This window comes from Garra rufa, chromosome 4, assembly GCF_049309525.1.
Source record: "Garra rufa chromosome 4, GarRuf1.0, whole genome shotgun sequence".
Taxonomy (NCBI): domain Eukaryota; kingdom Metazoa; phylum Chordata; class Actinopteri; order Cypriniformes; family Cyprinidae; genus Garra; species Garra rufa.
The window spans coordinates 6,456,839-6,475,739 of NC_133364.1; the positions used below are offsets into that span (position 1 = coordinate 6,456,839).

The following is an 18,901-nucleotide window of genomic DNA, read 5'->3' on the forward strand; positions in this document are numbered from 1 at the left end:
TTATTTGATTTTTATATCTTATAATTCCAAATGTTTTTTTTCCCCTGATAATTGATTATTTCTCATGATTGTGACTTTATATCTCTCAATTCTGATATTATTTTTCATATTTTATTTGCATCTCATAATTTCAAATTTATTTCTCATGATTATAACTTTATACCTCATAATTCCAACTTTTTAAAATCACAATTCTCTTTAAATGTATCATTCAAAATGTATTTCTTATAAATATGACTTTATATATCATAATTTTGACTATTTTTAATAATTGATTTTATATTGACTTTTCAAGATCCCAACCTTACAGTATTTCCTACAGTTGTCTTTATATTATATCACATCACAATTACACATTGATTCTCAGAATTAGGATTTTATCTCATAATTGCAACTTTAATTATCATTTTATTTAATTTTGACTTTATATTTTATAATTCCAAAGGCATTTATCTTATAATTCCAATTTTCTTTTTCATTATTGACTTAAAATTTGAAATGTTTTTTCTTCTTATAATTATGACAAGTTTGATTTAAAAAAATCTTTTACATACAATAATGTTTTTTTTTAAATCACTTTTTATGTATTTATTTAGACATGCACTTAATTGTCATGAAAATAATGTCACAATGCATGCATTTACTTATTTATTTATTGCAATGCAACATCTTAGTTTTGTCATTTGTCATGTGAAAAATGTTCCTGGCATGTTTTGTCAACTCATGTTAAATGTCATTATGTTTTTGTTGTTATTATTACATTTGTTAAATATTAACTATATGATATCAATCTGTATGATACTTCACATTGGCATCAAAATTTTTTTTTTTTTTTTTGGATGACTTTATTGTAACTTATATATTTGCTAGGCCTTACAGAAGCCACTGTTACATTTCTGAAGGTTTTAAATTGTGCAAAAGATCCAGAAACTGCCTAGAGAGGTGTCAAGCTCTAAAGAAAGGAACTGCATACAAATCGAACCTTTCTCTGACTTACCTTGACTCTGCCTCTCTCTCTCTCTGTTCCCATGTGATGTGTGTTGCTTTCAGATGTACATCCAGACCACCACCCTCACCATCTCCCTCAGCCTCAGTGCGTCTGTGTCTCTGGGGATGCTGTACATGCCCAAAGTTTACATCATCATCTTCCACCCGGAGCAGAACGTGCCCAAGCGCAAGCGCAGCTTCAAAGCGATCGTCACTGCCGCCACCATGTCAGGAAAACTAGTACAGAAGGGGAGCGACCGGCCCAACGGGGAAGTGAAGACCGAGCTTTGTGAGAGCATGGAGACCAACAGTGAGTCCTTCACTCATGTAGACCAAAATACTGCAAATCCCATTAGTGATTTTTAGTATTTTTCACAGTTTTAAGGTGAGAATGCCACCTACTTAGAGCTAGTTAATATGTTAATATGAAGTTGTGTTTAAAAAGACAAAAAATGCATATGCTTTAAAGCCTATATAACGTTATTTCGTAAGTTATCTTTCGCATCTGATTCACTAATACCGTCAAAAACATACAAGGATTACATATAAACACAGTTGGTTGTGTTTAAAGTGAAAGATAACAGTTGAGAGAAAAACGGATGCGTGCCTGTATATTAGATGCGTGCAGCTCTTAAAGCGACAGTACTAAACATGCTGTCGATTGAATTTACGCATAACGATACACCAGCTCGTAAACTTCTACTGAAGCTCATTTTATATGTGCTACATATAGGTGGACACTCTTGAGAATCCTCTACCGCCTCATTCTTATCAGAAACTGAGAAAAATAATAATTGCAACATTGTAAATTATGATAGCGGCATGAACATTCAGTTTTATGTTATTTAACAAAATATAATTGAAATGCAATAATTTAAAGCCTTTATTATTTTTTAACTCCACAACTGTGCAATAAAATTCACTTCAAAGATTCACTTTTCATTCATAAAGACGACATGGAAAACATCTCTTTTCGAAACAATGTCTTTTTAAGAAAATGTCATGAAATAACCAGAAGATGGCAGCAGAGGATCAATCATTGGCTGCAGCCCTAGTTTTTTCAAGATGTCTTGCTTTTCAATTTATTATCAAAATCACTAGTATATTAAATTGTAGTACTTTTACCGCACTGAAGTATATAGTATAGAAAGTGCAGAAGTGTTCATATTTTTTAATAACAAAGATAAAATAATGACGGAGATTTTTGTCTTCGCCTACTTTGGTCTAAACATCTGCCACTCTTTTTATTTTAGATTGTGTTACCATGTAAGGCTTTGGTTTTAAAATAGGGAAATTAGTTTGGCTGTACTGCTCAGACAACTTGCAAAATAGTAAAACCAACATGACAAAGAATCATGATAAAACCGTGAAAAAATCGTGATGTGAAATTTTTGCCGTATCGCCTACCTCTATTTGAAGGATGAGTAGTTCATTCATTTGCACAAAAAAGATGTAAATTTAGTCTGATTTTTAATTTTTTTTTTTTTTTTTTGCTTTGAATCGAATGCTATGAATCATCTCAGAGCCAGCTGGTTTAAAAAAAAAATGAATAGGAAATATGCTTTAATAACCAAAGGCTGTTGCGGTCACTTTTGCACTCTATCTCTGCTCTGTTAGTGTCACATCTTTTCCTCCAGATGTTTACTAAATGTTCCAGTATGTAGAACATCTGTTTAGCACAAAATAGTAGACTTAACCAAACGCAAGCCTTGAAGACCAAAAGTTTCCCGCTGAGATGTTTGCCAGAGGTAGACAGGCAAAGTAAAGTGTGACATCAATGTTCGCGGTTTGATTAGCACATCCGACTAGCTGCGTTATTTGCCAGCTTGATACATTTTCAGGCTCTTTTTTTTTTCTTCTCAAAAGTGCTGGATTATGTGGTGTTGAAAATTTAATCACTCAGAAGTGATCCAAAGCTTCGAGGGGAAGTAAGCCCATTTTAAGTCATCAAGCCAATTATTTTGTTCTGTGCTGCAGGTGATGCTTTGCCTTATGAAACATTAAAGCGCAACTCGTGCATCAGTATCAAGACCACCCCAAACATTTGCTGACTGAATTAGACAAGTTTGATTCTTGGGCACTGTGATACTTTCATTTAGAAAAGAGATGAGAAGAAAGGTTTTGGAGAAGGAAACAGAAATGCGGCTAGCCAGTAGTGGTTGGAGTTTTTGATTATTACAGTGACTCTTATAAATCTGTTCACCAAAAAGATTTGTTCTGTAACCCTATAGACAGGTTTCATTTTTACGCCATCTGTTTTAAGAACACCTAGCTAACATTTCTATTACAGTATAAAAACATTATTTGTAAATATTCTTTAAACATTCAAAATGTATAGATTTTAAAATAAGGGAACATTCCGTTTTATCTTTTTGAAAACATTATGGAACCTTCACTTTTGAATTTTCTCTGAACATTCTGAAACAGGTTTCATTTAAAAAAAAAAAAAACGTGGAACATTTCAGGAAAATATATTCAATGAAAATTTAAAAAAAAATATATATATTTTTTTTTGGTAACATTTTGAAAACATTATTAAATGCCAGATAACTTTGGACAAATGTGACCCTAGACCACAAAACCAGTCATAAGGGTACCTTTTTTAAAGCTGAAATTTTTGTACCTAAAAGCTGAATAAATAAGCTTTCCGTTGATTTATGGTTTGTTAGGACAATATTTGGTCGAAGTAAAACAATTTTTAAAACAAATTTTTGGACTAACAATCTGAGGGTGCAAAAAAAAATCTAAATAAACCTTTAAAATTGTCTAAATGAAGTTCTTAGCAATGCATATTACTAATCAAAAACTAATTTTGACAAAATATCTTCATGGAACATGATCATTCCTTAATGTTCGAATGATTTTTGGCATAAAAGAAAAATCTATAATTTTGGCTATTGCTAGAAATATACCCATGCTACTTAAGATGCGTTTTGTGGTCCAGGGTCACATATGTTCTACTAATGTTTGGAATAAATTTTATTTGTAACTTTGAGAGAACGTTAAAGTTAAAGTTCTGTTTAAAGAGTGTTTATTAAGGGATACTTCACCCAAAGATGAAAACTCTTTAATTACTCACACTCATGTCGTTACAAAAGCAGGGATGCCCAACCCTGTTCATGGAGATCTACCTTCCTGCAGAGTGCAGCTCCAACTCTGATCAAACACAACTGAACCAACTTATTAGGATTTATAGGAGCACTTGATAATTACAGACAGGTGTGTTCGATCAGGGTTGGAACTGAACTCTGGAGGAAGGGTACCCCGGTTCTAAGGCATCGCTGTGAAGAACCTTTTAAAGCGCCTTTATTTTAAAGAGTGAAGGCCCAGAAATGTAGTAAGGACATTGTTAAAGTAGTCCATTTGACATCAATAGTTCAACCATAATGTTATGAAGCTATGAGAAAACAAAAATAATGACTTTATTCAACAATTTATTCAGGAGAGTACCATGATGCATGCATGTAGTTCCATTGCTGTTTATGCAGGGTCAGAAAGCTCTTGAATTTAATTACAAATATCTTAATTATTTTCATCTTTGGGTGAACTATTCCTTTAAATGGAGAGACTAGTGAAGATTTGCTTAAAAACACTGATTCGTTCAAGAAAACATCAAACCAAAAATGTATATTCTGGGGAAAATTGCAATGTTTTCTGACCTTAGATGCATTTAAACCTGTTTTAGGTTTTAAAAAACCATATGTGACCCTGGACCACAAAACCAGTCTTAAGTCGCTGGGGTATATTTGTAGCAATAGCCAAAAATACATAGTATGGGTCAAAATTATTGATTTTTCTTTTATGCCAAAAATCAATAGGAAATTAAGTAAAGATCATGTTCCATGAAGATTTTTTGTAAAATACCTACTATAAATATATCAAAATGTAATTTTTGATTAGTAATATGCATTGTTAAGAACTTAATTTGGACAACTTTAAAGGTGATTTTCTCAGTATTTTGATTTTTTTGCACCCTCAGATTCCAGATTTTCAAATAGTTGTATCTCGGCCAAATATTGTCCTATCCTAACAAACCATACATCAATAGAAGGCTTAATTAGTGAGCTTTCATATGATGTATAAATCTTAGTTTTGTAAAATTTAACCTTATGACTGGTTTTGTGGTCCAGGGTCACATATGACCTGCTCTTTAAGCCATTGATGTTCCATGAAGAGTGTTTAACATCTATGGTACCTTTTTTATTGTGCATAGTGGTAAAGGGTTCTTTAAAACTTCACACTTCTGTGTTTTCAAAATGGTGTTGTCTTTACAGAAGTACTTCTATAGAATTGCTGCAAAAACCCCCTTTGGAAGATTTTTATGTGCAGTGATCGTAAAATGATGCTTGAGTAAAACACTTGACTTGCACAGGTACTGCACACGCAGTCGAGTGAGAGCGGATGAGATTCTCTAATGTGTTTTCCTCTCCAGCAGCATCTTCCACCAAGACGACATATGTCAGCTACAGCAATCATGCCATCTGAAGAGCCACGCTCTCTGTGGGCGGAGCCGAGGGCGGGGCCCTGTCTGAAGCAGGACGTCTGTCATGTGACATGCGCTGACGGCCGAATGGACCTGGAATGGGCATCTGAGCATGAGAATTTTATATCGTTCTGCATCAATCTAAAACCTGCAGCTTCCTGGGACATGAAAGGACTTACGGGACCTTCCAGTGAGACTGCTATCCTGCGTTCAAGAGCTACCGATCCTGCCATGAACACACGTGAACACGCACACACTCACAAAACTGAAGGTGCAGGCTTGCAGTCATACGAAAAAAAAAACCTTTCCACAAATAATCGTGTAAACATTCTGCAGATGGAGACCTTCACGGTAAAACTTTGGAAATGTGGTTGTAAAAAAAAAAGAGAAAATATATGAAAACTACCAGAGTCAAACTATGTTTGTTGTTATTGTATTTTTGTGGTCGTGCAGATTTTTTCATTCTTGTCCCACTTTGTCAGAAACCTGCATTCTGAGATGACGTGTCTTGTATTGGCTGACTGAACCGTAACCGCAGGGTTGTGAAGCTGTAAAATGCCATGGTTGAAGCATGCTAGTTTTTATACCAAAAAAATGAAGAAGATTTATTTATAATAAAGGAATGTTTTGCAAATGTATAGCGTTGTTAGATGTGTATTTGACAGTGAGATTTGTTTTTCATTTCAGCGTCGCTCTCATTCATATTCAGTCACCACCAGAGGCCAAAACTCAAATTCTTTTTTGAGGCTCTGTATCCCATATAAACCCAGTTCGTCTGGGAATTTTTAAGGTTCATATTGGGCTCTATTATTGGAGAAAGATATCTCTTGTTTACAGTGTTTCTAATGAAAGTCTCTAGTGCAAGGCATTAACACAGTCATGGAAAACCTGAAAATATCAGGCAATTGGGATTTGAGGGCAGATAAAAAAAATCCTAAAAAGCTATTTTCTAGAAAAAAAATTTAGATTAAAAATTGCTAGTAAATATCGCAGTCAGTCACAAAGAAATTGCCATTGACTTTCTTTGTTTCTGGAGTCAGAAAATCACTTTTACAGTTTTTTTTTATCTGCCATAAATGGTTATTTGTGCAATTCCTGTAAAATTTATTTTTCATCCAGAGATTATGAACAACTTGAGAAGTCATGTAAATTCATTAGCCAAAGGTTGCATGATCCCTTACAAAGATAAACACTAAAATACTGCACAGGTTTATAAGTATAGCCTTAAGACTTAAACATTGTACATGCAAACATAACATTTGGTAATCCTTGGCCAAACTGAGAAATTTGGTGCAGTTGCTGATATTTATATGGCCAAAAAGTGAGAAATTCTGATTGCTTATAATGTAAATCAATGAGATTTTTAGAACAGTGACAAACTACTTACCTAAAATGCATATAAATATCAGTTGTCACTTTATATCTCTTAATATGTTTAAGATTATATTTACATGCTTAGTTTTATAAATATAGCAGTTTCAAAACACGCAATGCATGTTTGCACAACAATGATTGAGAAATGAGCAAATAAAGCTCATTAAAAGATAAAAACTCTTAGTATAGATTTGACAGCAAAAATACACGTGAACTGTTGTTTTACTGCTGGATCAGATGACAGAAGGCATATAAATTGTGCAACAGGTTTTTCTGCAAAGTTGATAAACATATATTTGCATTGAAAAAAATATTTGGAAATACATATATTTTACAGGTAAATTTAGGCCTACTTATGATGATTTTAAAGCCGTACTTTTCTTCTGTTAAACATTCGAAGGCGATTACAAATCAATTAAAAAGAGTTTATTTAAAGAATTAGTTCACTTCCAGAATAAAAAGTTCCTGATAATTATCTCACCCCATATCATCCAAGATGTTCATGTCTTTCTCTCTTCAGTCGAAAAAAAAGGTTTTTTGAGGAAAACATTGATTTTTCTCCATATAGTGGACTTCAATGGGGTTGAAGGTCCAAATTTAATGCAGCTTCAAATGGCTCTACACAATCCCAGCCAAGGAATAAGCATTATCTAGCAAAATGATTTTCTAAAAAAAAAATTAAAATTAAAAATTAAATGTATATGCACAATTTTTCATCTTGCACTAGCCCGACTTTATGCATTATGTAATCATGTTGGAAAGGTCATGCATGATGTAGGCCAAAGTACTGACCCAAAGAAAGTTTTAGAAAATGCAAGATTGTTTCGCCAGATAAGACCCTTTTTCTTCGGCTGGGAACATGTAAAGCCCTTTGAAGCTGCATAAAAACCCATTGAAGTCCACTATGGAGAAAAATCCTAGAATGTTTTCCTCAAAAAACAAAAAACTTAATTTCTTTTCGACTGACAAAAGAAAGACTAAAAACATCTTGGATGACATGGGGGTGAGCAAATTATCAGAAAAATTTTATTCTGGAAGTGAACCAATCCTTTAACTTTTCAGTCTTGACAGAGCTTTTAATGAGAACTGAGATTGTTTTGAACAGGTGCCAGTTTGTGCCTGCATATATCCAGCAGTGAGGATATGTTCTGGGTGAATCGACCTTGCCTTGAGTCCTGACTGACAGCAGAGCGCCTATGGCTCGACCGCCTCCCGCTTGTGTGGACTGACATAGCAGGTGCTGAGCGAGACCTGCGCCGCAGCGCTGGAGGCTGTCGGTTTGCCCCGGACCTGAGCTGCTTCTCAAGAGCTAATCCCTGCTATCTCCACCGAGCTAATTCAATTACTTTGCCCCCCGTACAAACGTGCTTCCGGGAGCATCCAATCTCCCGTCTGTCTCCACTTCTGTCTTGACTGCTCTTCGATATGTCAGTCAGGAGGTACAGAGGCAGACGTGTCTCAGGTAAGGACCGGAATCAGCAAACTCATCGTTTTGGAGGGATCTGGATCTGTTGCCATTGCAGCCAAAACAGCTGTTCTGACTTTAGATCTTAATCCTTTCTGGTTTTCTCTAAGGCTTGATTTAACTTAAACAGGATTATTATAGTGAACTAAAACTAAAACCGTAAAACCATTTCTCTTTTTAAGTTAGTTTAACTTTATGTAGCATACTAACCCTGCTGAAAAAAGCTTAGGATTGTTTTAACTGGGGTTTTTTGAGCAAGGAAAATAACTAAAACTAAATCGGAAACAAGAAACACTGATCAGAACCAAAGGTCGATTGCATCACTTTTTGTTATTTAAGTATGTCTTTTTGGATTCTTAACCAAAACTTTGCATATTTTTTATTGCATTGCAAAAGATGCAAAAAAAATGCACTAATGAGCATCATGCTTTTTAATCTCAGAATTTATTGTGCACAAAAAATAGATCATTGTGATACTCTAAATATAATTTTTCTAAACTATTCCAGTCGAAAGGTTTTCCCATACAGAGAACTGTGAATTTAGATAAGTTTATCTTTTCGTGCTTCGTGTTTTTCGTCCCCAACTTTGCATCTCTTCTGCTAAAGATAAAAACCAGCTAAATCCAGCCTAAGCTAGTTGGCTATAGTCTTAGCTGGTTTAGGCTGGAAGCAGCTGGTTTTAGCTGGTCTCCCTGCCTGACTAGCTAAGGAAGTGGCCAAAACTCCTCTAAAACCAGCCTTAGACCAGCTAAAACCAGTTAACCAGCTTAGGCTGGTTGTAGCTGGGGGGTTTTTCAGCAGGGAAAATAACTAAAACTAAATCGGAAACAAGGAACTCTAATCGGAACCAGAGGTCGATTGAAAAAAATGCACTAATAAGCATCATGCTTTTTGATCCCAAAACTTATTTTGTACTAAATCCAGACCATTATGATACTCTAAATGCCTTTTTTCTAAACTATTCCAGTCAAAATGTTTTCCTACATAACTGTGAATTTAGATAAGTTTATCTTTTCTTTTCTGTGTTTTTCTTCCTCAACTTTGCATCGCTCCCACTGAAGAAACAACAACAACAAAAAACACCTGCTAAAACCAGCTTTAGTTAGTTGCCTGGTTTAAGCTGGAAGCAGCTGGTTTTAGCTGGTCTCCCAGTCTGACTAGCTAAGGAAGTGGCCAAATCCCTTCTAAAACCAGCCTTAGACCAGCTAAAACCAGGCTAGATTACCAGCTAAAACCAGCCAACCAGTTTAGGCTGGTTTTAGATGTGTGTTTTTTTTTTCAGCAGGGAAAATAACTAAAACTAAATGGAAACAAGGAACTTTAATCGGAACCAGGGGTCGATTGCATCCCTTTTTGTTATTTAAGTTTTTCTCTTTTTGGATTTTTTTTTTTTTTTTTTTTGGAAGTGCCTAAACAGCACTTGCTTTTTTTACTGCATTACAAAAGATGCAAACCAAAACTTTGCATATTTTTTATTGCATTGCAAAAACATGCACTAATGAGCATAATGCTTTTTAATCCCAGAACTTATTGTGCACAGAAAAATATATCATTGTGATACTCTAAATATAATTTTTCAATGCAAAAAAAAAAAAAAAAAAATGCACTAATAAGCATCATGATTTTTAATCCCAGAATTTATTGTGCACTAAAACCAGACCATTATGATACTCTAAATATAATTTTTCAAAAATATTGCAGTCTAAATGTTTCCCCAGGGCAGAGAACTGTGAATTCAGATAAGTTTATCTTATCTTTTCTGTGTTTTTCTTCCTCAATTTTGCATCTCTCAAACTGAAAAAAAAAACAAAAAACAGCGTAAATTGGTTGACTGGTTTTAGCTGTTTTTTTAAGCAGGGAAAATAACTAATACTACATGGGATCCACAGAAAACTGATGGGAACCAGAGGTCGATTACATCACTTTTTGTTATTAAAATATTTGTCTTTTTGTTTTTTTTGCATAAACTGCATTTACATTTTTTTTATTGCATTACAAAAGAAGCAAAAAAAAAAATGCAGTAACAAGCATCAGATTTTTTAATACCAGAACTCATATGGACTAAAACCAGATCATTACGATATTCTAAATACCATTTTTCAAAACTATTCCAGTCGAAGTGTTTTCCCGGGCAGAGAACTAAAAGTTTAGGCTGGTTTTAGCAGTTTTTTTTTGCAGGAAAAATAACTAAAACTAAATGGGAACCATGGAACACTGATCGGAACCAGAGGTCTATTGCATCCCTTTTTGTTATTTGAGTATTTGTCTTTTTTGGATTTTCAACCAAAACTTTTCACAGCACTTACATTTTTTTTACTGCGTTACAAAAGATGCAAAAAAATGCACTAATGAGCATCATGCTTTTTAATCCCAAAACTCATATGGACTAAAACCAGACCATTATGATACTCTAAATACCACTTTCAAAGCTCTTCCACAAGTGTTTTCCCAGACAGAGAACTGTGAATTCGGATAAGTTTATCTTTTCTTTTCTGTATTTTTCTTCTTTAACTTTGAGCCTGTGGAAAGCTATTTTTGTTGTGTGTTAGTTTTGCCTAATAAGATTAAGCAGCAGTGAAAAACAGAATAATTTTGAGTAGAAGCGCCACTTTATTGTGTGCGGGACCCAGAATGGCCGTCCCCAAAGGAGGATGAGGCGGGAAATAAGTTTAATCTCCAGACTTCCAGCTGCAGGATAGCAACACAGTTGCACCCAAATGTGAACATACAATATATTTTGTCAGTTGTTTTATGAGACGTAATCTCTCCGGGGAACATGCATGAAAGAGGCACTTATGAGTGAAACAAGCTCTGAAAGCCCATGCAAAACATTGTGGTTACTGTCTTTTGCATCTCAGAATTATTCAGGAATTACTTCGGTTTAAATGTATGTTGATTTCTTTGTTTTGTTATAGATTAAAAATGTATTTAAGACTAATTTGCAACGTGGCAAATTTATTTTGTCCCATTTCTTTTATGCAGAACTGAATCCAAAATCTAAAACTTCTCTTAAACACCTTGACAAAATGTTAATCTTGCATGCTAGTATTCAAATGCACTAATGCTCCTCAGTCTTGTTGTTTTGTTGTTTTTTTTCACAGCTTTGTGATTTCTCTCCCTCGGCTTTGGTACAAGACAGCGAACATATGAATGGCTCCAAAGTGTTTAGAAAAACACTACACTTGGGATGAGCGAACTGTCAGAAATGTCATAGCTGTCAATCATTTTGTCTCCGTGAATACCATCGAGACGGAAGCGTTACTGGTGCTTCATCTGGTTAATTACGATCGGAGTGTTTGGGATTTAACGGCATATGAACACACACATGGTACTTGATACAGAACTGTACTACAGAAAAACAACAGTATTTTTTATTATTATAAATGTAAATGCTTGTGTCTTAAAACTAACATTCTTTGCATAATAATTTCAACCTTTAGAAATAAACAGGTTATTTTCATGCTGCTGTGCCTTTAAGATTTGCATGTGAACTTCTGTGCTTTGGTCTGCTTTCACAGGAGCTCCAGGCTTGCTGTTCCGGTCCAAAAAAGTTGGCATTATCTCATCTAAATTTCTTACATGGTGAATATATAAGGATCTGCAGAGCTGTATAGGTGCTACACCATCCAGAGCATAAGGTCTGGAAAACTTTCATGTGACTAGAAGAACCAAAATAATCACTAAGAGATGACATGTGAATATGAATGGTCATGTGTTAATATTTAGATTGGAGAAATCTAGTATTACATCACTTGCTCACCAATGCAGTGAATGGGTGCCGCCAGAATGAGAGTCCAAACAGCTGATAAAAACTTGACAATTATCCACAAATACTCCAGTCTATCAATTAATATCTTGTGAAGTATCTTGTGTTAATAAGAAACAAATTAATCAGTAAGACATTTTTAACTTCAAACCATTGTTTCAGCTAAAATACGAGTTCTCTATCCATAATATTGCTTTATGCAATGAAAAAGTCATCTAGTCCGAATCAGGAGAGAAATATGGACATATTAAGCAGTGTTTAAAAGCAAAAACAGTCCAAACAGTTCTAAATTAAGTTGTGAAATGTCAGTTTTGTCTCTTATTGCTTGATGAATTCAACATCCCTATTTTCTGGCCTTCAGGCAATATTCAGTAAATATGGATGGTCACACATTGATGCTTTGAGAATAGGTCGGTTTTTTTTTTTTTTTTTTTTTTTTTTTTTTTTTTTGGCTGCTTACTTTCAGTAGATCATGTTTATGTGGTGTGGATGAAAGCTAAAGTATATTGTATTGTGCATTTTACTCTTTCATCCCAAAACATATAGGTAAATTTAATTCTAAACTCTCCACTGGAGAAATCTGGCATTACATCACTGGCTCAACAGTGCAGTGAATGGGTGCCATCACAATGAGAGTCCAAACAGCTAATAAAAAACATCACAATAATCCACAAATACTCCAGTCTATCAATTAATATCTTGTGAAGTAAAAACTGTGTTTATAAGAAACAAATCAATCATTAAGTCATTTTTTAACTTCAAACCATTGCTTCAGCTAAAATACGAGTCCTCTATCCATAATATTGCTTTATGCGGTGAAAAAGTCATCTTATTTGAATCAGGAGGGAAATATGGACAAATTAAACACCATTTACAAGCAAAAACAATTCAAACCAGTTCTAAACTAACCTCTTAATGATGACTTATATGTGAACTTTGTGCAAAAATGTGCAAAATATATACAAATCCTGTCAGTTTTGTCTCCTGTTGCTTGACGAATTCTACATTCCTCTATATTTTCTGGCCTTCAGGCAATATTCAGTAAATATGGATGGTCATGCATTGATGTTTTGAGAATTTAAGTCATTTTTTTTCCCCTAGCAGATGGTCTTTTTGTGCTGGACAGTGCAACTGCATAGTACATTTAACTTCTTTATCCTAAAATATCAAGGTAAATTAAAGGACACAGTCTTTTCTATGAAATTTTGCATGTGTTTCTCAACTAACTTGTCAATCATGCTCTTAAAGCATCAACATGAAACCCTCTCGTCATGCCTTCTCAATCTGCTCTTGTAGCAGTACAACAGGACAGCCACAGGCACGCTGTATGTGGGTTTGCAGGCGCAGGAGCCGCTCACAGGCAGAATCTCACATCTTGACAGCATCAGTGAGAAATGGCCGCACGCTACAAAAATCCCAAAGCTGGCAAAGAGCTGCGCTTGTGAAGTTCTTGTTTGTCATGCTCGACTGCGGTCGTGTTCCCTCCACGCAAGCGAAACTGTGAAGAATGTACAGGGTTATGGTTGAGGGTGAGTTTTTTTTTTTTTTTTTTTTTTTGCAAAAGTAGGAAAAAATTTTGTAAAGAGCCTCTGATTTATGAGCTTGGAAATATCAAGGAGATATAGAAAAGTTTCTGTGGTCATCATCTGAGTCTGTGCATTACATTATTTTAGCTGTAAGATTAAAAAATTAAACATTACATTTAAAGGCAGTACAACAAATACCTACTAAATAATTTATAAATACATTACAGTAATGAGATCTGAGAGTAATGTCTAAAATGAAATAGTACACCCTCAGGCCATCCAAGATGTAGATGAGTTTGTTTCTTCATCAGATTACATCATTTGCTCACCAATGGATGTGAATGGGTGCCATCAGAATGAAAGTCCAAACAGCTGATAAAAACATCACAATAATCCAGAAGTAATCCATACCACTCCAGTCCATCAATTAAAGTCTTGTGGAGTGAAAAGTTGCATCTTTGTAAGAAACAAATCCATCATTAAGATGTTCTTAATGTCAAACCATAGCACCAGCAAAAATATGTTTTGTCTTTTCATAGTATTGCTTTCTTCAGTGAAAACATCTGAATCAGGAGAGAACAAATCAAGCCCTGTTTGCAAATGTGAAAATGGTCCAAAATAGTTTTTAACAAATATCTTGCTAAATTTTGATGTGAGATAAACTTGTTCACGGGAAGATTATGGATATTGGACTCAAAGTAAAGGTTTTAAGTTAAAAATGCAGTAATGGTGAATTTGTTTCTTTGAAGCATGCCATTTTGGGGATTGTCTGTGGATTATTGTGATGTTTTTATCAGCTGTTTGGACTCTCATTCTGACGGCACCCATTCACTGCAGAGGATCCATTAGTGTGCAAGTGATGCAATGCTGCATTTATCCAAATCTGATGAAGAAACAAAATCTACATCTTGGATGGCCTAAGGGTGAGTACATTTTTGGGTAAACTATTCCTTAAATGGTCTGAAAATAGTTTATGGCATTTGTTGGCATGGGTTCAGTGTGGGTGTCCAAGACACTAGAACTAGAATTCAGACTTGAGGCCCGTGATGAGGAAGTAAATTATAAAGACAAAACCACGTTTTGTTCTTGAGGAGTCATTGACCTTTTACCACAAAATGTGCACAATTTATGAAAATCCCTTCGGTTTCATCTCCCGTTGCTTGATGAATTCTGCCTCCCTCCGTATTTTCTGACCTTCGGGCGATATTCAGGGTTATTGATTTAAGTGCGGTGCTTTGGACTGTGACACTTTCAAGCCGCAGACCAAAGGATGCAGAAGCATCTCAGTAGAAAGTCAGAGCCTCCCTTTGAGTTCCCTGCTGATCAATTGGCAAAGTGGACATCAACACACTTCCCAGAAAATGCATGAAAGTCTTTGTTTGTTAGAAGGCTCTGCAGTTCTTTACTGAGCAATTTGCTTTATTAATGTCAATATATTCATTTAAAATACAAGCATCTGTGTATTGTACATCTGTGCGCCAGGGTTAAAATAGTAAAGTAAATCCATAAAAAATACTGAACTGAAATAAAATTTTAAAACGTACGTTTATTTTATTTCAGCTAATTGGCAAGGCACCATTTCTCATTATTTTTATTTATCAAATGAAATGAAAATAAATAAAAACAAAAAACTAACAAAAATTACACAAACAACAAAATTATTTTAACTTTATGTACCAACATTTTAATTAAATTCACAAAAACAAACAAAAAAATCAAAAACATAATAAAATGGAAAACACAACAAAATACGAATTAATGCACTTAAATAACTACAACTGTAATAAAGATTGATAAAAAACAAAAGAAAAAACACACAACAAAATTACTAAAATAACTAAATAACTAAAATAAAAGTTAGATTTAAAAAACAAATAAATAATAAAATGATGTAATAAACTGATGTAATAAAAATTAAACCATATAAAAAAAATGAAAAAAAAAATGGCAAAAACAAAATTACTAAAATAACTTAAACTATGCACTAAAGTAACTAAAACTAAACTATAAAATTAATAATTAAAAGTAATAAACAATAAAAATGACAAAACACACAACAAAATTACTAAAATAACAAAAAATCTGAAATAAAAAAATAGAATTACTAAAATAATGTACTAATGGACTAAAAATGAACTAATAAAAACTAGAAGAAAAGTAACTAAAAAACTAATGAACAATAAAAACAACAAAAACGCACAACAAATTATTAAAATAACTGAAATGATGTATACTAATTTCCTAAAATAACTAAAACAAGGGCTACAATAAAAACAAACGCAACAAAAAAAGTAAACTATGCACTTAAGTACTAAATTTTAAAACTTAAATAAAATAAAAACAAAATAATATATAAAAACCTAACAAAATCTGATGAAAGCACAACTAAAACTAGAAATTAAACAATGTCAAAATGATCAAATTTAAATGAAAGCAAAAATATAAAAATGAAAATAATCCATAATAATAATAATAAAAGCTATTATCGTACCTCAATGATAGTTAAATAACTGATTTAAAAAATAATAATAAATAAAAGGATCTGTTTTAATACCGCTGTTAAGGTCTGAGTGCCTGTTCAATCCTCCAGTCCTTTTTCGAGGATTATGATCTACTTTCATCTTTTTAGAAGCTAGTTTTGCTTTAAAAGCAGCGGCCCGCTATCATAATGACTCCAGACCTGGTCAAATGTGATCCTCAGAGTACCCACGGCAATTTTCCACACATAAAACTTTTCAGGCCTAACGGGATTTTTGCTCTAATGGCAGACACGAGGGACAGCAATGCGGTTCGGCTCCATTTACAAAGCGCCCAGAGCCTTTTCACCGCGAGTCCTGACACTTCGGCTGAGCGTTTTGAACGCGGAGGGCTTGTCGTCAGTCACGCACTTGGCTGAAGTTTTAATGAAGGTGCCGCTTTTGGTCTCCGAGTCCACAGGGCTGTTAGAGCCCGTGTTCCCGCTCTGTGTATTGATGATCCTGCCAAATGGGGATCTTTGAGCCGAACCGTTCGACCCGTTTCGCCGTGTTCCATTGTGCCTCGTTTCATTCATCTCGCTGTTGAGAGATAGAGAAAGGTGCAGGGGATGATTGAAAAACGAGATGTGGATGACATTGCTCGGTAACAAGGGCAGATCTGGTCGGAGCCATCAGGGTCGAGTGGGTAGATGTTCACGGCGCATTCATAAAGCATAAGGCTGGGAGAGGAACTAAATGTACGCTACAATAACCAGCCCAGAAGGAGGAAACATGTCGCTGATGTATGCATTTTAAAGCGTGTCCTGTCAGCTCCTGTCACATGCTTTTGAGGTTTTAGTGTGTCTTTTTGAGTTTAATTACAGCCATTTTAGCATTAAAAAAGACCAGTTTACACTAAATAGCAACCGAAAACAGAAAACATTTTGCATCTGTTTTTGGTGCAAAGAAAATCAGTGATCATTTTTACAAGACACTCAGAACAAGGAAGCTGTGGAGGTGTTTAATTACACATTACAAAAAATATTCTTGAAAACAAAATGCAACCTCAAATGCAACCATGCGACCTCCTCCATGTCTGAGACATTCAAGGAAATGTAGCAGTGCGAAAAATGACATAATGCATTTCGCTCCCTCTCCTAAAGCATGCGGCAAATGCGTTAATGTGGACAGAACTGCGTTTATGCACGCCGCCTCTAATTAATGCCACACGCCGAGTATAAGTTCAGCAAGGGTCTGCGCCGGTGACGGTCAACCAGAAGTTGGCATGGTAACGGTTCTCCTAGCAGGCTGATAATGAAGTGCCCACTAGTTCCGCTGACCTCTGCGGCTCATATTCGATGCTGCCCGCGGGTCAGAAAGGTCACCTACTGAGTGTGGACGAGGACCCTGAGGAATGTCAGCTCCGACCGCGACTGCGACCCGGAACGCTTACAATCTACTTTCCCCCCTCTTTTTCCCCTAGACTTGTCTGAAATGTCATTACTCATGCAGATATTGTGAAATTAGCAATTAAGTCGAAGAAAAAATATCATTGTGGGCTGGAGCGGCACTGATTCGAAATGTAATTAGAACCTTTCTCTTGTTGTTTTGCGAGAAAACGGTGTGCAGCGGTTTTAAATGGCATCAATAATTTGTGTTCAAAATAAAACTCCTTTTGAGACAAAAGACAATATTTCAGAGCAAAAACGTATTTACTTATTCACTAACCACCCAGTCTAGTTAGTCTTTGCAATGCAATAGTGGCATTTGTATTTAAATTAAGTTATTGCAAGTTACATGCTTCTTATTATATATGTGCATTATTTACAAAAGAGCTATTTTCTTAATGTGAAAACGTTATTCCACATGCATAAATATTTATTTAGCCTTTTGTATATCTGTCAAATGATCTCAGTTTTTTACTTTAAATTGAATATAGTATAATATATATACATATATACACTCTCTCTCTCTCTCTCTCTCTCTCTCTCTCTCTATATATATATATATATATATACATATATATACACTATATATATATATATATATATATATATATATATATATATATATATATATATATATATATACACTATATATATAGATAGATAGATAGATAGATAGATAGATAGATAGATAGATAGATAGATAGATAGATACACTGTAAACAAAATCTGTAGAAATTACAGTATTACTGGCAGCTGGTTGCCAGTAACTTACTGTAGATTTTAATTTATGCTATTTACTGGCAACAGTTTGTTCAAAGTTAATTGAACATTAAACATTAACAAGTCTTTATCTTTACAGAATAAAACTAAAATAACAGCCTCATGCAAAGCATTCTGGGAACCAAAATCTGAAGGAAAAAAACAGAAAAAGGTTGATGAAGGTTTCTGGTTCCCAGAATGCTTTGCAGTAGGTTGTTATTTTATAGTTTTATTCTGTAAAGACAAAGACTTGTTAATGTTTAATGTTCATTTAACTTTGAACAAACTGTTGCCAGTAAATAACATAAATTAAAAATCTACAGTAAGTTACTGGCAACCAGCTGCAGAACTACAGCAATTTTTTACAGTGTAGATAGATAGATAGATAGATAGATAGATAGATAGATAGATAGATAGATAGATAGATAGATAGATAGATAGATAGATAGATAGATAGATAGATAGATAGATAGATAGATAGATAGATAGATAGATAGATAGATAGATAGATAGATAGATAGATAGATAGATAGATAGATAGATAGATATACAATTGTATTTTAATATATTTATTCCTGTGATGCAAAGCTGAATTTTCAGCATCATTACTTCAGTCTTCATTGTCACATGATCCTTC

At 34.4% G+C, this 18,901-nt stretch overlaps 1 protein-coding gene across 1 annotated transcript in view; it reads left to right on the top strand.

The window, feature by feature from the left end:
* LOC141333462 (metabotropic glutamate receptor 8-like) overlaps nt 1–6,108 on the top strand; it is a 60,070-nt gene extending 53,962 nt beyond the window's left edge. The window contains exons 6-7 of the mRNA XM_073838476.1: nt 1,051–1,297; nt 5,420–6,108. Coding sequence (XP_073694577.1) covers nt 1,051–1,297; nt 5,420–5,472 — 300 coding nt within the window. The 3' untranslated portion in view covers nt 5,473–6,108. The remainder of the gene's footprint in view (nt 1–1,050; nt 1,298–5,419) is intronic.
* The last annotated feature ends 12,793 nt before the right edge of the window (nt 6,109–18,901 follow it).